Source organism: Lagenorhynchus albirostris, chromosome 19 (genome assembly GCF_949774975.1).
Source record: "Lagenorhynchus albirostris chromosome 19, mLagAlb1.1, whole genome shotgun sequence".
Taxonomy (NCBI): Eukaryota; Metazoa; Chordata; class Mammalia; order Artiodactyla; family Delphinidae; genus Lagenorhynchus; species Lagenorhynchus albirostris.
This window is the reverse complement of record NC_083113.1, coordinates 17729848-17750925: the sequence shown is the minus strand read 5'-3', so window position 1 is coordinate 17750925 and position 21078 is coordinate 17729848. Positions and strand designations below refer to the sequence as shown.

General features: G+C 39.6%; 1 protein-coding gene and 1 pseudogene across 4 annotated transcripts in view; one reads left to right on the top strand and one right to left on the bottom strand.

The window, feature by feature from the left end:
- Nucleotides 1-14184, top strand: part of UBA2 (ubiquitin like modifier activating enzyme 2) — a 31920-nt gene extending 17736 nt beyond the window's left edge. For all 4 annotated transcript variants that reach the window (XM_060130799.1, XM_060130801.1, XM_060130800.1 and 1 more), the window contains 8 exons: nt 770-936; nt 2671-2764; nt 2857-2969; nt 5329-5484; nt 7106-7202; nt 9966-10071; nt 11640-11776; nt 13324-14184. In XM_060130799.1, coding sequence (XP_059986782.1) covers nt 770-936; nt 2671-2764; nt 2857-2969; nt 5329-5484; nt 7106-7202; nt 9966-10071; nt 11640-11776; nt 13324-13505 — 1052 coding nt within the window. In that variant the 3' untranslated portion in view covers nt 13506-14184. The remainder of the gene's footprint in view (nt 1-769; nt 937-2670; nt 2765-2856; nt 2970-5328; nt 5485-7105; nt 7203-9965; nt 10072-11639; nt 11777-13323) is intronic.
- A 5770-nt stretch (nt 14185-19954) lies between these two features.
- On the bottom strand, nt 19955-20297 carry LOC132510283 (large ribosomal subunit protein eL30-like; annotated as a pseudogene).
- Between the last annotated feature and the right edge of the window lie 781 nt (nt 20298-21078).

The following is a 21078-nucleotide window of genomic DNA, read 5'->3' as shown; positions in this document are numbered from 1 at the left end:
AAAGTATGAAGAAGGAAAATCACTGGAAATCCCATCACCTAGGGAAATAGTTACTATTAATGTTTTAGGGAATGTCTTGGTGATAACTCCGTGCACGTAGACGCAGACAGTTGTATATGCACTTTCCGTAAATGGAATCATACTATTTATATACTCTGACTTGCTCTTTTCAGTCAGTATTATTTAACTAGTCCCTTATCAGTTAACATTTAGTTGTTTCATATTTTCCCTGACATAAAGTGTTGTTCCTTTAACTTATTTATAACTTTAAGTGCAAGAAAAACTATTGTAGTAGTGACTACTTCCTTACCCACTCTCCTTCAACACATTGTGTCTCAGCTTGTTTTGCACAGCAGTGTTCAGCATAGTGGAACTTAAAAGGTACCAGGAGACTTAGGATGTCAGTTTGGAGTAGTTTTCTATAGTTATCTACAGTAACGGATATGTCACTTTATAGCCCAATTCAATTATTGCTCTAATAGCTTCTGCTTTCTGAATGCTAACTATGTTCTGGGCATAGTGATTATTATCTTATCTACATTATATTCTTGAATCCTCTAGTAATCTCCTTATGAAGTTCTGAGACAGTCTTGCACCTTTCCCATATCAATATTAGCGATTTTCTTGTACACATAAGTGTATCATAGTGATAATTACTTTAATGGAATTTGTTTCATATTATTTGATTTTCTTATCGTCGGGTATTGAATTGTTAAACAGAGTAGAGGAATGATGTTAATAGTGAAATTTCTAATATTCTTTTCTTTAGGAGAAGAAACCAATGCATCAGATCAACAAAATGAACCACAGTTAGGTCTGAGAGACCAGCAAGTTCTAGATGTGAAGAGCTATGCACGTCTTTTTTCAAAGAGCATTGAGACTTTGAGAGTTCACTTAGCAGAAAAGGGAGATGGAGCTGAGCTTATATGGGACAAGGTTTGTTTTGAAAATGTGGGGCAATTACTTGTATATCAAATGTATATTTTAGTTCTTGAGCTGTACCAGAACCTAGTAATTTGGGGATATTGTTTATTCTACCAGATTTTGAGGACATGTTGATTTTTGTTTGGATGTTTTCATCTCTAATTACTACATTGAACTATGAATTTTCTATATGTGAATTTAAGCAATATCATAAAACCTCATTTTAGATTCTCACATGTTCATGGTTTATAAATGTGACTTTAATGGAGTAAAATGTTTATCTGACTTAAGCAAATAGGCTTAAGAGAACTTCTTACGTAATAGAGATTTGTTAATAGAAGTCATAATATCTTTTTGGAGACAGCAGCTCATAGGCCTAATTTGGCCTTGAGAGTAATAAAATTGCCTTTTAACTCTTAAAAGTCTGAGAGACTTCTCAATTGAAAAATGAGATGTAGTCTTTCTTACAAGTTAAAACAATATTTAAAAGTATTTTGCAGTTAAATGTTACATTTTGAAATTTGGTGAGTTTACTTATTTTTAATTGTAGTAAATATTTTCTGTGGCTGTAAATGATTTATCTGATAAAGTTTATATGTTCATGTACTGGTAAAGATTTGCTGTGAGTTTTAAAGTAAGGAGAAAAGTTTGATCAGTTTAAGAAAACTAAGGTAACTTTATGTGCAAATTTTGAGATGGGTTGAATCAGTCATCTGAAATAAAGCTGGTAAATTTAGATTGGGGGAGTCTTATAAACATTAGTCTTTAGGGTTTGTGTGCTATAAGGAGTAACTTAAAAAATTTTTTTTTCATTGTTACTGTTACACTAGTGGTTTGGGAGGTTTTCATCTATACACAGGGGCTACATAACAAAACTTGGAACTGAATTGTTAGCCTCTGTGAGTAAACTCTGAAACTAATGGGTGTGATAAGCCAATTGCCTGGGGAAGTACCTGATGGACACTGTGTTAAATAATCATATTTAATCCTCACCACAACCTTATAAGATGTTTATATAATTTTCCCTGTTTAACAGATTAATGAATATTGGCTCAGGGAGGTTTATTTGCCTGTGGTTACATAGCCAGCTAAATAAGTATGTAAAGAACCCACGTTCTGTCAATGCTTTTTCTTTTATACTTTGGTGTTTCTGAATTATGGGCTACGATAGTTTCTTCTCAGTTCAAAGCCGGAAACCTTGCTGAAATCTAACTAGAGAGACTAGGATATAGGCTCAGGAAGAACAGAAGTTGTAACGGGAAAATTATTGTCCTGCCACATCTGAAAAGAAACAGTATAGGTCTGTGGAGTACATGAAGGGAGTTTGGAGAAGGAAAGCCAAAAGGAGTAGTTCAGCTGTTTCTGAGGCTTCAATGAAATAGCTTTCTCAAAACAGCTTGTGTTCCCTGGGGTCTGTACTTGTCAAACAACCTTATTGTTGACTGATGGACCCAGGGAAGGATTGCCACAATCAATAAATGGAATTGGTATTCTGGTCTATACCCTTAGTCTCCAGTGCATTTGTTTAAGCAGGAGTGAATTCCTAGAACCTGCTGGCTCTTGGTAAGACCACATTCCTGGATCACAGGAGCTGATGATGAGCCCCTGCCCCCTTCTCATCCAGAGAGGCCATCTCTTGTTCTAGTTGACTTGTTATAAATGTGTGAAACTGCTGTTCTGAAAGAAATACTAGCCAAATGAGTAAATTTGTGGGGAGACTTGTTAAATTGTTTAAATTATTGGCAGGATGACCCATCTGCAATGGATTTCGTCACCTCTGCTGCAAACCTCAGGATGCATATTTTCAGTATGAATATGAAGAGCAGATTTGATATCAAATGTAAGTTTTTTTGTACTTCAGTTGTATCATCTAAAATTCTAAGGTTTTTAACAGCTAAACTTTTTTTTTTTTTTTTTTTTTTTTTTTTCCAGCAATGGCAGGGAACATTATTCCTGCTATCGCTACTACTAATGCAGTGATTGCTGGGTTGATAGTATTGGAAGGATTGAAGATTTTATCAGGAAAAATAGACCAGTGTAGAACAGTGAGTGTTTCTATTTGCAATTTTTAAATTAAAACAATAAAATTGGTTTAAAGCAATGGAAAAGTAATTATTCAAGTTACCTTGTGAGTTGCATGTTTAAGTAAGCTTCCTGGAAATTATAACAAAAAGGAAAACACATTTGCTTCTCTTATTTTTGTCACATTTGCAGAAGCTAGTTTGCTTCTAACATTTCTAGTTTTACTGATTCCTTGGAAGAACTCATTGTGTGAGTTCTTATATTAACTTTTCTCAATTGTTTTTCAGTTCTAAGAGTTCTCTGGTTTAAAATTCTATTTGGTTATTTTATAGTCCCCTGTTCTTCTGTCATTTTTTGTCACTCTTTTTTATTTTAAACTTATATTTGATCATGTTTATGTCTGAAATCTTTATGGATGAGTTTACAGTCATCTGCTAGATCTCTCTCATAGTGTTTTGTTTGCTTATGTGATACATGATTTTTTAAAAAAACAATTATTTGTTAAAACTATATCTGTGATAATTCTTTAAGGACCTGTTGAAGGTGTGTTTCTTCAGAGAGGCTTTTGTGTTTAATTTTATTTATTTAGTCTTTAAAATTTTATTTATTCATTTATTTATGGCTGCATTGGGTCTTCGTTGCTGTGTGCACGGGCTTTCTCTAGTTGCGGCGAGCGGGGGTCACACTCCTCATTGCAGTGCATGGGCCTCTCATTGCGGTGGTTTCTCTCTTGTTGCGGAGCACGGGCTCTAGGATCAGGGCTTGAACCCATGTCCCCTGCATTGGCAGGCAGATTCTTAACCACTGGGCCACCAGGGAAGGCACCCAGTGCCATTATTAATGCACTCTTAAAATACCTTTTACTGTTTCTGTGAAATTTCAGGGTGAGGGAATGTAGACTCATATGATCAGTGAACCTGCCATCTAGGTTCAGTTTTCTATTTAAATTTTTATTTTGGTTGTCATGTTTTTAATTTATAAGAACTATATATTTTTTGATTTCTACCTTTTTATAGCAGCCTGAACAAGTGTCTACTTTGTTCTGTAACATCCTTTCCATTTCTTTGCTTTCTTATCTTTCTTCTTCTCTTGGGCTAATGATACCTGTATGTCCGGGTTTCATTTGTTCACATTTATAAATGAATGCCAGGATAGATTAATAATAGTGTTAGCCTGAGTATTAGTAGTGTTAGCAATTGTTTTTATTACTGTTCATTTCTACCTTCCCAGTGAAGATCAAGATCAAATAAGTCTGTTCTCTCATTGTACCCTGCTTCCAGCCCTGACAGTACAAATGTATATGCCTAGTATTTATTGTGGGGAGAGGCTACAGTAGGGCTCTTCCTAGCACTTAATGCCTGTCAAGGGATTTACTTCTTTAAGCTTCGGGGAATTGATGGGGTTCTTCTTTAGAGTTAATTCATCTTAGCAGATACCATACTACATGGTAATTTCACGATGAGAATTTGTTTATCAGTTTCCAGTGTTCTGACATTTGTAACTTCAGTGCAGTTTTTTTTTTCCCCTTGGTTCTTATTATTTTTTTGTTTGCGTATTAGGGAAATAGTAATAGGGCCAGACATACATTATTTTTCCTTTTATTATGTAAATGTTAATATCATAGTCATCTGAAAATTTGAAAAAAAGGCAGCACATTTGTTCCATATATCTACGAAAGCTTTATCATTAATTAGAGAAATTAGTTTATTGGTGTTGTTAGAAGTTGGCTTAAAGTTGATAAAAATAACCACTAGGAAGGAACCCCAAAACTGATTTAATGATGGTACCAGAGACAAGTATGGTTAGGCCCTTATTCATGCCAAATTAGTTTGCAGAATAGTCTATATAGAGTCTTCAGTACACAGAGATTTCTTTTCAGTAAGCTCAGCCTTATTTACAAGGTAGCTAATTTAAAAAGAAGGTTGGAAAAATCAGTCTCTTAACAAGGTTTTGGGACTTCCCTGGTGGCGCATGGGTTAAGAATCTGCCTGCCAATGCAGGGAACGCGGGTTCAAGCCCTGGTCTGGGAAGATCCCACATGCCATGGAGCAGCTAAGCCTGTGTGCTACAACTACTGAGCCCATGTTCCACCACTGCTGAAGCCCACATGCCTAGAGCCCATGCTCCGCAACAAGAGAAGCCACCACAATGAAGAGTAGGCCCCGCTCGCCACAACTAGAGGAAGCCCGCACGCAGCAATGAAGACCCAACACAGCCATAAATAAATAAACAAATAAATAAGTACATACTCAAACTTTTTTTAAAAAAAAACAAAAGGTCTTGATTTTCCTTCTGGAAGGGAGTATTTAAGTGAACACTGTATGATATATGAATTATGACTCAAATTTCTGATTTTTGCTTGTGTTTTTTTTTTTCCCAAAGATTTTTTTGAATAAACAACCAAACCCAAGAAAGAAGCTCCTTGTGCCTTGTGCACTGGATCCTCCCAACCCTAATTGTTACGTATGTGCCAGCAAGCCAGAGGTGACCGTGCGGCTGAACGTCCATAAAGTGACTGTTCTCACCTTACAAGATAAGGTAAATGCAGGACCTAGTTCTCTTCCTGGTTGTTCATTTTTCTTTTTATAAGAAAAAACAAGTCCCCTTTTGCCTTTTACAGTGTTACTGTGATAACAAACTAAAAGCCAGATAATTACCCTAATTACTGAGGTGTGTTGCTCTGGTATCCTGGGTTGCTTTACCATCTGGGTCCTGTTGTCTTTCCTGTCTGTGGTTCCAGAATATGTGCTTCACATCCCAGAAGGGAATAGGTGTTTTTGGCTAGAATATGGAGCACAGGTGGTACATTGGTGGACAGTATCTTAGTAAGCAAGTTCTTTGTTTCTCAGGCAGTGTGTAAATTCTGTATTTTCTTGGCAGATAGGAGGTATCCTTACGTGATCTAGTGACGGTCCTGATTCTGGTATGTTAAGTTAGTCCCTGAGAAGGTGCATCGTTTGCACACTTGGATTCACCTGTAGAGCTCTGGAGTGAGAAATGGAGGGTTAGGATATGGTCTGGTTCTATAGCTTGGTCCTTCAGTTCCTCCTAGTTTTTTTTAAATTAGGAAAGATTTAAAAAATGGCCTGGGGCTTCCCTGGTGGCGCAGTGGTTGAGAGTCCGCCTGCTGATGCAGGGGACACGGGTTCGTGCCCCAGTCCGGGAAGATCCCATATGCCGCGGGGCGGCTGGGCCCGTGAGCCATGGCCACTGAGCCTGTGCGTCCAGAGCCTGTGCTCCACAAAGGGAGAAGCCACAACAGTGAGAGGTCCGCATACCGCAAAAAAAAAAAAAAAAAAAAAATGGCCTGAATGGGTTCCACTTCACACTTTGGGGATCATTTCAGATAGTTCCTCTGATTATGTCCATCATGGTGCTACATATTTATATATCTCCTGACATGGGGGAGTAGACCTTCGTGGCCCTAATGGCTGCTTGAGAATGAATGGCCTTTCTCCCAGAAATGGTTACAGAGGGCGGGTTGATTTGAGCTTATGTTTTGGATGGGGAAGCAGCAGGACTTGATATACTGGAGGGTGGTTGCCCCATCTTCCTTCTTAGGAAAGAAACGATTATAGTTGGTATCTACTCATTCTTGAGCTAAAGGTAATTCCACTATTGGACCTTTAGAGAGTTCCTCCATTGTTTGGTTTTTCTGTTTGTTTGTTTGTTTTATAGGATCAGGTAGAATTTAATAGTATTATCACTCCTGATCCGTCTCTGAATTTAGAGATGGAACTTGGGAAGGGGAAGACTGTTTATCTGAGAATCAGATTGATGAGAAATATTTCACCTATAAAACATCTGTCATTACGGGTTTGGAATAGAGACTAAGATAAAATATGTCAAGTGTCTAGCTTAGTACCTAATCTGCTGGGAACGACAAAATACCAAAGCCAGCCAAGGAGTTCTCAGTCCCCATCTGGAGGAAGTTTTTCCTGATCTTTATCAGTGGTCAAACATGGGGGTGGAACATGGGCATGAGATAATTGGGTACATTCCCATTGCTTTCCTGCTTGCCCTAAGGTACCTTGAAGAGCAACTTGGCTCATTTCCAATGGAAGGGGAAAGTTAAGAGCCTTTATGAAAAAAAAAGTCTAGGCTTTTTATGGTCTTTAATTCCATATGTTAATATTTTGAATCTTTTTTTTCCTTATAGATAGTGAAAGAAAAATTTGCTATGGTAGCACCAGATGTCCAAATTGAAGATGGAAAAGGAACAATCCTAATATCTTCAGAAGAGGGAGAGACAGAAGGTATTTATTATACATGGCCTGTGTTCACTCCCCCTCATTTGGATGCAGACTGCCTGTGTGAAGGAGTGCATGTTAGTTTATCCGTTCACTACATATGGTACTCGGTACCTCAGCTGACAGGGGTGATGTTTGTCCAAGAGTGGGGAAGCCTTGATAGCCTGCTCGTGATATAGAGCAGAGAGTATTGCTGAAATCAGTGCCCAGTTTTGGTTTTCTTGGCTTTCCTTTTCGGAAGTTTAAGCAGTTCATCCCTTTTGTTAATGTATTTGTTATATAAGGTGTAATGCATTAGTTTCTGTTTAAGCTTTCCAAGTGAGAATTGTGTTGTGGTTATGCCTCCTTCAGACCACACTGGTCAATCTGATTGGACTTAGAAGTTCCCACACCTCATTTGTCCTGACGGGGAGTGTCGGGATTCTTTTTGGCTATAGCTCCTTGTTAAGAAATTTGGAGATATTAGGTCATGAGTAATTGGAGGTTGCCTTTTGGCTGGGTCATAATCTGTTTTAAGAGTCTAGTTGAATATTTAAGCCCCATTCTAGCCATCTGTCTCTTTTAAAGGCTAGGACCTTAAAAATGGAAACTGGTCGAGAATCTCAGTGGCTTAAATGTGGTCCTTTTCCACAAAATACTTGTGCTACTGAGGGTGAGAGAGCATTTATTCAAATATGTTTGGAGTCCTTCTGTATTGCAGGCATAGTCATAGATATTCGTAATTCAACGATGAATAAGATAATTGTCCCTGGCTTGAAGTGCTTACAGCCTAGAAGGAGAGGAGGGATTATCAACAAGTAGATTTAGTGCCGTCTAAGAAATACTATAGAGAGAAAGTGTACAAAGTTTGAATTGAAGCTTTGTAAAAGGAGGGTCGGGGAGGGGGTGGGGTATCCCAGGAGAAAGAGGACTCATGGGCCAGTTCTTGAAGAAGAGCGGAGGGGGGAGAGTCTGCATTTGGGCAGAATGAACAGCATCTACAAAGGCATAAACTTATGAAGCAATGTAAAAGCTTTAGAAATGGCCAGGTATTTTGTTTCACTGGAAGGTGGGGTGCTGTGGGGGTTGGCAGTGACTGTGCAGCTGGAGGATTCGCTGTGTCATATGTGTAATGTCTGTTTGTCTTCCTCCTCCCCCAGTATCCTGCTCCCACCAGGGTTTAAGCAGGGAAGTAATACATAATCTGCAGGGGGGTGAGATAAGGATGTAAGAGTAGAGGCAGGGAGTCAGAAAAAAATGGAGGGAAGTGAGGGATTTTTACTAAGGCAGAAGCAAATGGCAGATTTGAGATTTGCAGAGGCAGAATTTAGAGCACAGGTGAAGAAGAGTAACATTGTTAGTCTTGGACAGAACTGTTGCCAAGACTCTGGCTTCAGAGGTGATGCTAATTCACCAGGATAGAATGCTCAGTGACTGGGTTCCCTTTTGAACATGTTGGGCTGAGGAGTTTTAGTGAGTGTGAAAGGGCTTGGAGATGGAAGTCTGGATAGAAACTATTTTCCAGAGACATTCCAGGGAGACTAAAAAGGTAAAATAAGAAATAAAAACTAAGAACGCAAAAGATTATTAGATTATGTAAAAAAATTATGTAAATTTAAACGTAAGTAGAATTTAAAATACAGTTTACTTAGTATGTGCCAGGCATGGTGGCTATAGGTCAACAGGTTATACACAGTCTGTAGACACAGAGCAGATACTCAGTAAAGCTGACTGAGTGTTGTGAGGGGAGAGTGTAAATTGGCAGCTAAATGAGGAAGCAGTTTGTAAATGAAACTTGAGCGCTTTTACAGGTCAGGAGAGAGGAGCATTTGAACATGCAGGAGAGAAAGGATAGTTAAGGCAGGATGGCCCTAGAATAGGTAGGAGGAGGTGGTGACACCAAAAGTTTGGTTGGAGAGATTGTTCTTCATTGGAGTATTTATAATCCATGTAGCAAAGGCTTATTGAGTGCTAGTAGATGCTAAGCATGGTGGGCTACATGCTGGGGATATTCAAATGAAGCAGAAATGACATGTGGAAGAGAGAACTAAGTTGGAATTATTAGTTTTTGGAGACCCTGCTGTCTGTCCATTGAGAAATGTTGAAAATTTATGTTGAAAAATTCATTGAAATAAAGTTTCCTCATACTTCTGAATTGTAAAATTTGCTAAAAGTAGTTTGTTGGCATTTCTGTGGATAACCTCTTTAGAAATAGAGTATATTTTGAACAATTCTAAAAGTTGTCACTGACTCCTGTAGGATTCCAGATTAATTTGGTTTCAAGGGGAGAAGGTTCTCAGAACTTCTCACAGTTCGATTCCCTTGAAGTAATTTTGGTAGTTAAGTTTTCAGGGCTGAGTAGCTAAGTGAGTAATACTTTAGTGGACTAGTTTACTAGGGCTGCCATATCAAAATACACAGACAAGGACTTAAATAACATTTATTTTCTCCTATTTCTGTAGGCTAGAACTCTTAAGATCAAAGTGTTGGGAGGGTGGGGGGAGTTGATGGGTTTGGTTTCTCCTGAGGCCTCCCGCCTTGGCTTCTTCTAAGGATACCAATTAGATTGGATTAGGGTCCACTCCAACAGCCTCATTTTAACTTAATCACCTCTTTAAAAAGCACTGTCTCGAAGTATAGCCACATTCTGAGGCACTGGTGTTAGAGCTTCAGTACGAATTTTTGGGAGATAGAGTTCAGCTTATAGCAGGGGGTTTACCTTTAAAAAATTAAAGTGACTGCTCCATGGACATATAACTAAAGCATCTAAATTTCTTTCAAATTTTCTAGCTAATAATCACAAGAAGTTATCAGAATTTGGAATTAGAAATGGGAGCCGGCTTCAAGCAGACGACTTCCTTCAGGACTACACTTTATTGATCAACATCCTTCATAGGTAGGAACTATTAATATTTTAAGTGTAAGAAGTTATTTGAATATACAAACTTAAGATAAAGTGGAGAGAAAATGTTTTCTTACCTTTAAACCTTACTGTTCATTTGAAGCTGCACCATGTATATGCTCAAGTTGGCCGCTAAGTTCCCTGAGGTTTGACCTACAGAAAAATCTGAGAATCCAGAAAGAAAAGGGATAAGCAAGAAATGTTTAAGGGTTAACTAACTCATCAGTGGTGGCTGATCAGAAAGACCTAGAGAGGGTAGAAATTCAGGTGTTTGAATAGTTATAATCAAGGGTGCATTCATTTTGATAATTGAACTAGAATAAAAAATTTTAATTAGTTTTAAAGATGATTTGGAAGAAAGAAATAATTTCTCCCATAAAACAAGTATTTCATTGTGATCTGGAACAGTAACAAGAGAGCATTAAAATTTATCCTATATAGATTCCTGGGTCATGTATTTTTTTCTTTTTATTTGATTTTATATCCTGCCCACTTTATAAAAAAGCATCCAAAGTGCTTGCGTTACAGGATATTTGCACATATGTAACACAATTTAAATACAGATGGTCCTCCACTTTGGTGTGTTTATCTGCTGAATGAGGTAACATGCTCGTTGCTACCCTTAAACTGCACCCTGACTCATTACTTTAGGTAGCATCTAACAAAATGCAAAGGCTGCCACCTGCATCCACATGTTTTTTGCCAATGTTGCTATCTATATATCCAAACATTTAGAACTTGTGTAGTTGTTTGGAGAGTATTATATATATACTTAGTTTATAAAAAGCATAAAATGACAGGAAAAACTGAATGTGGGTTATTAGTATAAAATGAGACAATTGAGTGAAAGGTAGATATCGCTAGGGAGTGATATCTGGCCTCGATTAGACACCAGTTGGATGTTAGTGGTGTGCTTGTGTTCAGTTGTGAAAGGACATGTACAATAAAATGGAAATATATCACATGGTGTCTAAAAAAGGAGGCATAATTAGGGTTTTTTTTATCATATTTTTTAGCTCTCTGGGAACAGAACCCCCCTTATAACATGTAAGTCTTTTGTTTGACTTTCATGCATTAAACTTTTATACATGTTTTTGGGAACTCATTACAAAAGCAGGGTGCTGCCTGTAAAGATGGGGAGAAAACCGAGAATCCATGTAACTCTACCCCCAAACACTAAATTACTCTGGTCAAGATCAGAGTACAGTGTATAGAATCTTTTCACCTAGTAGCTGAAGAAATAATGCCTAAGAATTACATCAGGCCTCACAGTTTTCAACTCATTTTCTGCTTTAGCAATGAAAGTTACTTAACATTTTTTTTAAAAACCCTTTCCCTGAATTGAAAGTGAGATGTTATTGACCATTTGAATTAGAGTTTTGAATTATCATAAAAATCTGTTATAGTCTTTTTTAAAACTCTTTGAAAATCAGAATCCAAATATTTGGTGTGTACGTAGTATACACTTTTTGAGCTTTGAGGACAGTTTCTGTCTGGTGTGCCTTTGCTTTTGTAAGTAGTATAGCAGTGGTCCAGTGTTATAGTACATGGTTCTCTTACAGTGAAGACCTAGGAAAGGATGTTGAATTTGAAGTTGTTGGTGATGCCCCAGAAAAAGTGGGGCCCAAGCAAGCTGAAGATGCTGCCAAAAGCATAACCAATGGCAGTGACGATGGAGCTCAGCCTTCCACATCCACAGGTGAGTCATGGCCCCCCGGCCAGCAGGTTGTTAATTTACCCACCAAGCACGACTATTTAGAACAAACTGATTATTTTATGAATGTTGACCATAAAGTAGAACTCCGTAGGACTACTAGAGGTGTGTGTTGGTTTGGCATTGTTTTAATGAAGCTTTGAATGTATGAACCATGAAGATATTTAAGACTGGGTAAAATTTTTATGGAAAATAGACACTTTATTTTTTTGTTCGTTTGTTTTTACGACTGGAAATGTCAGTTTACTGGTGTAGAAAGATGGTTCATTCTTAGTAGTAGTAGTTTTGGATTTTGTATGCCTGTTCGTAGGGGCAGTAAATCAGTGCATCTAACTATTTTGAGTGAACAGATGCTTGGTAAGTATAACATTTTAGCATTTCACAGTTTTCTCAGAACCAGTGTGACTTCGGTAAAGTGCACCAGAAGCTTTCTTTTCCTGGGTGTTCAGTGTTGGTGCTTTACTGTGCTCTAATGTAAACGTTTACTACCTGCCTCACCCCACCCCAGCTCGCTCGCTCGCTCGCTCGCTCTTGCGCGCGCGCGCTCTCTCTCTCTCTCTCTCTCTCTCTCTCTCTCTCTCTCTCTCTCTCTCTCTCTCTCTCTCTCACTCTCACAGTCTCTCGTTACTACTTTTTCACTTGTTTTCATTTCTTTGACCCTGTGTCTTTGGTGTTCTTTGGAATATGGTGGTTCCTTGGTTTTCATGTTCTCTGAGAGTTGTAAAGATGGACTTTGAGGTAGTCCAGAGTGTGTGGGCCATGGGTTCATGACCTTTTCTCCCCTCTGAAAATAGAAAGGTTCATCATCCTCCTTTAAGGAAAGGACTGGTAGTTTTTCAAAAATCATAATTCAAAATGTGCATTTATTGATGCATTGCTGTGGATAGGTTTTGGAGGCTCTAGCAATGAGTAAGGTAGGTGTTCTGCCTTTGATTTAGTGCAGTGGTGGGAGATGGGTGACACAAAACCAACCGTAGTGTAGGGTTAAGAGCATACACTGTAGAGCCCCACTCTGCAGGTTTGAATCCTGACCTCATCCTCTGCTACTGTGTGACCGTGGGCAAGCCTCTGCCTCAGTTTCCTTTTCTGGAAAATGGATAATAATGTTATCTTCTTTATACGGTGGTTGTGATGATTAAATGAGTTGTATATGTGAAGTGCTCAGAACAGTTCCTGGCATGTTGTAAGTGTATGTATATGTTGTTGTTTATTACTACCACTGCTGCGAATATTAGGATATTCACCCTCCTCTTTTCTATTGGAGAAGTAGAAACAAGGAACTGTAACAATTCCTTTGAATTATATAATGCTTGTTAAAATTTTTGTTTTGATTAAAAAAGAAAGAGGTGCTTGTAACAGAAAACATTAAAACACTACGGAAATATGTAATGTGTAAAGCCAAGGTCCTAAGGGTAGCCATTCTAAAGTTTGGTGTGTATTAGAAGAGTTAGTTTTTCACATACGTAAAATTTTAGTGAGCTGCTAGTAACCCCCCACTTTTAACCATTTTTTCCCTTTTTTTCTGAAATAAGCACAAGAGCAAGATGATGTGCTCATAGTTGATTCGGATGAAGAAGGTCCCTCAAATAATGCCGACATCAGTGAAGAAGAAAGAAGTCGCAAGAGGAAATTAGATGAGAAAGAGAATGTCAGTGCGAAAAAGTCACGCACAGAGCAGACAGAGGAGCTTGATGATGTTATAGCATTAGATTGAACGGAAATGCCTCTGAACAGAACCCTCTCACTGCAGTAGGCCTTCTGGGCAGAACCAGGTTATTTGTTATGTCCTTTGTTCCAAAGGGAAAAAATTGGCACCGGTGACTTGAAGATGATTCTGCTCCCTTTGAAAGCATTCATTTTGCTAGAACTATTAGAAACATTGCAGTATGCTGTATTGAAAGTAGGAATATAGTTTTAAAACCCTTTGAACAAAGTGTGTGCATAACCAGTCATGAGATGGAACAACACAATGCATGTTGCCTTTTTAATGTAAATACCCTTAGGTATCATTTAACAGTTTTACAATATTGTGGTTTAGTAAAGTTGATACCTGGTTATAAATATTATGCCTTTATTTTTGGTTAGAAGAAGAATTATTTTTAGCCTAGATCTAACCATTTTCATACTCTTAATTGACTGAAACAGATTCAAAGAAGTATCGAGTGCTATGCATTGAAACTTGTTTTTAAATGTTAACTGGCACTATGTATATTAATGTAAAACAGTTGTTAATTTACTCAAGTTTTCAGCTTGTACTGCCTGGTATGTCTGTGTAAGAAGCCAATTTTGTGTATTGTTCCAGTTTCAGGTTATTTATATTTGATGTTTTGTAAAACTCAAATACGACTATACTGTACTTATGGACCAAATAAATGGCATCTGCATACTTGTTATACATGCCTGCACAGTTCACGTTTCTGCCGGGTTTATACGTTGTATTTGCTGCAGGCATGCTATATTCTTTGCTTTTAGAAAATTAACTCAGAAACGGACGTGGAGGTTACAAGACCTCTGCTGTTTACCACAGGTGAGTATGTTCTGAAAGAAAGCTTTTAATGCCATTCGGATTGTAAACAGTTGGCCTTCTGTTGAGAACGTTTAAGTGATCTTTGCTCGGCCCCAGTAACTTGGAGCCTTCGATTTGAGACTACACGGGGAAAGCCTTTCCTCCACTCTGGGTTGTCCCCAGGTCATCTAAATCCCTTCTTGCATTGTACCATTCAGGACCCAACTCTGGCCAGCAGATGTGACCACACCAGTGCTGAAGGGGCAGTACTCACATCTCTGTCTCGGACCTCGGAAGGCCTTGGCCTTTAGGCCGCTGTCACACAGATGTGCCTGGAGTTTTTGGGTAACAGAAACCCATGAAGCTGTTTGCCCAGTTCTGTACCTCTCTGCCTTTGGTATTTTTGGCCACAGTCAGCCAAATTTCAAGTTGATAATTCTCTGTATTGTTCCACTTTGTGTAATTCTTACTCTGCCATCCAGCTTACTCCTCGTCTCTGTCATTTGTAAATTCATCATGTAATCAAAGCCTTCAGAAAAATCGTGGCGAGCAAGACTCAGCCCGCAGAAGCATGCTGCTTGACGCCTCCAGGATGAACCGACTTCCGTTCTTCAGATACGACAACTACAAGCAGGCTAGGTTCCCACCCACAACTTTATGACCCTGTGAGGTTCACTTGGCCTCTAGATTTTTTTGGAGGTTTCATTTTCCTCCAGAAAAATAAATGTCAAAATTACAGAGCTGTGTAACAGATAAAAATGAGATATTCTGGAATACCACCTCTCAGAAGCAAGTTTTGGTTAACTGGTTGGTCCCTGACGATCAGCTCCCATTTTGAAATTTTGCATTCCGAAGAGCTCTCCAGATTTGAAAGTCTCTCCATTCCTTAAAACCTCACCCTTCACCCTGCCTTTTTAGACACAATTGTCAACAGTGTATTTCTGGCAGGTTGTGTACGTTCTTTGGTTTTCTCTTTCCCGTTTGAACGTATGTGGCGTTAAACGCCTGTTTGATCTGTAGAGGTGTGTTTCTATCTTGGCAGAGCAGTGGTGGTCATCTTTGCAACAACTCTGTGACCACTTTTCCAGCAGTTTCTGTCCGTTTTCTACTTGCTTTTATAAAATCTGGGTTTACCAGCAAAGCAGGTCTGACTGCAGTGTCTTGTTTAACTAGACTAAGATTCAAGCTGCTCCCATGTCCCTGGAGAGTGGAGATACTTTAGATCTGGCCTTGTATTCATGGTTTTCCCACATGGGTCTTCTTAGTGGGCGGGCTGGAAGCAAGCCTCCACAATAGTGTATCCCTGGCAGCTCCAGCCTGAAATACAGTCTGACAAACCATCTTCCAGCCTCATTGGGAGCAGTCTGGCGACTCAAGTTTACCTAGAGAATTCATTGTCCCAAAGATCATTCCACGTACTTGGCATGTACCATGAAAGGATTCAGTGTTTTAATATAGAGCCTGAACCATTAACGAAATAACTAATCAGGCAAAGATCATCAGTGGATATCAAAACCTTTAGTAAAAGGCTCCTGAGAACAGAACCTTTGCAGAGTGCTCAAATGTTGCTGTATAAAAAACTCGTGAAAGGAAAAAGCTCAGTCTTGACAATGGACTGATCTGTCATCACTGTAATCAAGTGATCAAACCTAGCATCACTAATGGGACAACCTGGTATGTGCTTACTGATGAGATGTTGATTTAAAGAACACAACACCACCTAGGCACCCCCCGAAAAAAGTAACTTATATATAGCATCTAGACTTCCAACTGACAGGAAGTAGAAGGGGTACAGGAACAAATTAAACATTTAGAGGAAATAATTGGACAAGTATAGAATGTGTGATATTCTAGAACTCAAGTGCAAAATAAATGACAATTCTTGTGACAATTAGAAATTTGAAAGTGGAATAAGTTAGGTGATAATGGAATTATTTTCGTAGCTATGGTAATGTTCTTATATAGGCCATTGTCCTTATTGTGACATTAGAGATGAAGCTCAAAATACCTACAACTTTTAAATGGCTCAGCAAATAATACCGGAAGAAAAAAAAGCAAAATTAACATTGAATATAGATGGAGCCTATATACGTTGTTCACTCTGCCATCTAACTTTTCTCTGAAAACTTTCATAGTAAAAGTGGAGATATATATTCTGTATTTTTCTTTAGTGCCTGTCTCTTTTTCAAGTTTCGTATTGAGTATATCCTATGATTGAAGTCAGAAAGGTAATAAAGATTATTAAAAATATCAGATGGAATGAGAAAGTGTTACAGCGATTCCTGGGTTGGCATTGATGAAATCAGCTTTGCTCGTCCGTATCGCTAGGCTGAGACTTAGGAGGAAGTCTTCATTTGAGCCTCCGGAGAACTAAGAAGAGGACCAAATTGTTCCCAGGAGATTAAAGGGCCACTTAGAAGCGGCCAGAAAACGTTTGGTTCATAGTGCATGTTCCTGTTCCTGAAAATGGCCCATTGATGGCACATATGTCTGAAGGGGACTTGCCCCATGGCCAAGGACGATGGGCAAATTTAAGCCTCTGGTAATACAGAAAGCAAAAACTATTACAAACCCAAAGAAATTAGGGAAGAAAAACTGTTGGCACGTGTTTCTGGTCATTGGGGCTTGTAGGTGTCGTGAAGATCTCTCATTTCCTTGCATCTTAAAGTAGGGTTCCTGAGGACCAGGATCCATTTGATTGTTTTGCAAGACATATTTAGTGAAGTATTTCTATAGACACTTTCATACTGGGAATACATTATTTGCATTCTGCACACAGGGAACTCCTTTTGAACTGCTCTCACTAAATAAACTGCGTTGAACTATAGGGCTCTGATGCTGCTTTGTGCTTGCATGTATATATATATATATATATATATATCTTATATTTTCATTTTATTTATTTATTTATTTAATTTTTTTTTGGCCAAGCAGCATGAGGGATCTTTGTTCCCCAAACAGGGATGGAACCCGGCCCCGGCAGTGAAAGCACAGAGTCCTAACCACTGGACCGCCAGGGAATTCCCTATAACAGTTTTAAGAAGTTTATCTTATTTTTTAATAAATTTATTATTTTTGGCTGCGTTGGGTCTTTGTTGCTGTGTGTGGGCTTTCTCTAGTTGCGGCGAGTGGGGGCTACTCTTCGTTGCAGTGCGTGGGCTTCTCATTGCGGTGGCTTCTCTTGTTGCGGAGCACAGGCTCTAGGCGTGCGGGCTTCAGTAGTTGTGGCATGTGGGCTCAGTAGTTGTGGCTCGAAGGCTCTAGAGCACAGGTTCAGTAGTTGGAGAGCATGGGCTTAGTTGCTCTGTGGCATGTGGGATCTTCCCGGAGCAGGATCGAACCCGTGTCCCTTGCATTGGCAGGTGGATTCTTAACCACTGCGCCACCAGGAAAGTCTCCAAGAATTTTAAATCTTGCAGCAAATGATGACTTACTACACAAGGAAAGGCTGAGCAAAAATTTTACTAGAATGTATAGTGCTCCAAGAAGGTCCTCAAGATTTACTTTATAAATCTTCTGAAATTTACTTTCTCAGAATGTAAGCATTGTACATACCATCATTCACTCATTCTATAAACATTGCATCCCTACTCTGCACTATGCTGCTCTTGGAAAACCTTGCGAAATTTGCCAGCCTGTAGAAATCTTTAAAAGCAGTAAGAAACTAAGGGCTGGTGTGCACGAATCTTCTCATCTTAAGGCAGCAATAGGTAGCAATGAGAATCTGAGGACCTGCAGCCTGTGTGTTGCCAAGCTTCCCAGTTGGTCCCAGTGGCAGCTTCCAGCAGCACTGAAAGTCATGAACACCAACCTCATTCTCAAAAATGTGATTCCAAAGGCTGTAGGAATTTGGTCATCCCCAAATAGCTCCTCCCCATGGAGATGCAGACTGGCTGGGGTCTTTGCCATGTAAAGTTTGTGCATAAATTCCCATTCCTGAGTGCAGAATAAGGTTTCAGGGCAGGAAAGTGAAGGTCCTCCCATGATGGCCACTTGCTCCCTGATGGAGGAAGCAATCTGTAATTGTCAGATCCTAACCCTAATTCTTAGATTGGGGAACCAACCATCTATGGCTTTAGTGGTCAATGCTCTGAAACTTCTGTGCCCCCAGAGAGGCCTAAGGGATGAACTAAGACCAGGGGAAGCTGGTGGACTCAATCTGGTAGAAAGAACTGGGCCTCAGAAAAGGGGATGAAAAAAATCCCTTTGGGCACAACTCCCAGTGGATTAGGCAGAACATGCACCTTGGGTCTGGTGCTGTGTGTTAATGGGAGGACTGGCCCCTAGGTGCTGAGCTGGGAGAGGTACGAGTGTGCTTTAGGTGAAAGATTACTTCTGCTTTCCCCAGGAAAAATTATTTTATAAAAGTAAATACTGCTGTAAGCTGAGGGGAGGGAAAGAAATGTGGATCCCAGCGATTCTTCCATATAGTGTTTGACTGCATGCCATCCCCCTTCCCTCATAACCCAAGTTACTTAGTCCATATTTGATTGACATTTGAGTGTGTCCCAAGACTGTGGGAAAACCACTGAATTTTGTCCATAATTGGGGTCCAGAAAATATGGACACTACAGACAGATAAGGGGGTCTCATTACAAGGTGAGACAATGGGCTCTCTTAAAAAAAAAAAAAATCACCATTAGTGTAGACAGAGTCTGGGTAGGATCAGCATCTGGGGCCTTAGAAGGAAAAGATGGTGGTTCAGGGTTTGGTGTGAGACTAGATTGAACACGTCCTGTTCTAGCCTCCTGAGTGTTGGTCCGTTTGTCTAGACAAAGAAGATTCTGGTTGAAAGAATGATAGAACTAGAGACCCAGCAGTTCTGTTGTGAAACTTCTTTCTCCAACAGTGGGACCCAGGCAGTGGTCATTGGAGCCAGCTCATACTAGCTTTCGAGAGCTGATTATACCCATTTCTTCCCAAGTCTGTTCAGTGACATCATGTTGGTAGTTTAGAATTGACCATTTGTACAAATCTCCCCCAGAGCGCTGGTTGTTCATCTTTTACGCACACCCCTGGACTCAGGAAGAAAAAGGCCAGAGAGCACCCCATTGTGCTTCTCAGGCAGAAAGCCAGCGAACTGAGATCAAAACCCACCCTTTATTGAGGATACAAAAGGAGATGGGGTCTGGGACACATTCAGGTAACGTATAGATAAGAACATGTGCTTTTGAATCCTACTTTGTATCCACTTAATGGCATGATGGTAGGATTCCCCACATCATTAAATATTTTAAAGGTATTTATAAATAACTGCTTAATGAATTTCCCACTTCATGGAAGTACTTTATTCTAATGTTGGAACAGCGAATATTTTTTTATTTTATTTATTTGTTTTTGGCTGCGTTGGGTCTTTGCTGCGTGGCCTTTCTCTAGTTGTGGTGAGTGGGGGCTACTCTTTGTTGTGGTGTGTGGGCTTCTCATTGCAGTGGCTTCTCTTGTGGAGCACAGGCTCTAGGCACGCGGACTTCAGTAGTTGTGGCTCATGGGCTTTAGAGCACAGGCTCAGTAGTTGTGGTGCACGGGCTTAGTTGCTCCGCGGCATGTGGGATCTTCCCGGACCAGGGCTCGAACCTGTGTCCCCTGCATTGGCAGGAAGATTCTTAACCACTGCACCACCAGGGAAGTCCCGAACAGCGAATATTTTATTTATTTGTTTATTTAAGCGAGTTCTGGCCAATTTTATTAAAGAATAATTTTGCATGCTTTTCACCAGTCTGTTTTGGCATGCTTCTAACTATATCAGAATCACCTAGATCAATGATAGCCAGTGTGCGAACTCTCTAGTATTTTCTATCCGTTTTGCCCAATTCAATATTATTGCCACTGTGGTGATGGACACCAGTTTTCCATTTCAGTGGAGGATGACTGGTTTTGCCCTGCCTTGTCTGATCATTTTCAGAGTTGGCTTGTACCTCAGCCGTACTTTCCACTTTTCATAGTGATTAGGAGCCTAGAGTTGATGGACTCTGGCAACTTTTTCATCTTTGCTGCCACCATCTTCCTGTCTTAGGTGTGGGACGACCCCCAGCCAACAACAACTGCCAAGATTGCCAGAGAGAAAGCAAACATATTTTAGGCTGTTTCTCTTCCTGTTTGTGGGTGGTTGTTATCCTATCTATCTATCTATCTATCTGTCTATCTATCTATCTATCTATCTGTCTGTCTATCTATCTACTGTTAGAGTGAGTAATGTCCTTTAGCTGACCCTGGACTCCAGTATATTATTTAAGTCTTGAAAGCTCAAGTGGTCAGGAAAGGATGGAACAGTTATTTAAGAAGTACCTTTGAGGGCAGAGAGCTCCCTCTGAGCTCCTTGTCAGAAGGCTGGAGATCCTAGGTAGGACTGTTTAGATTACATAAGTAAGGTGATAAACACTTTCGTGGGTACACTGTTGTCTGCATTGGGATTACTTGCCTAGAATAGATACTTGGAACATGACTGCTTTCAAGAGTGTTTTTGTTTGTGAGGATGTTAATAACACCAAACTGCAGCTTTCTGACAGGATGTACCAACTTACACTCATAACCAGTAAAATATACACAAATATACACCACAGTCTTGCCAATATCTCCATTTACAAATGGTAGATAATGTGATCAGAGAAATATAATACCTTGCTGTTGATTTCATGTATTTTCCTTTCTCAGAGTGGAAGCTCATTTTTCACCAGATGGCTCCTCCGGAAATTTGCTCCCTCCAAACCACTTGCCCCTACCTGTGCCTCCCCACCCCCCAGCCTGGGTTGTAGGGGTTGGAATTCTTACAGCTCTGAGAGGT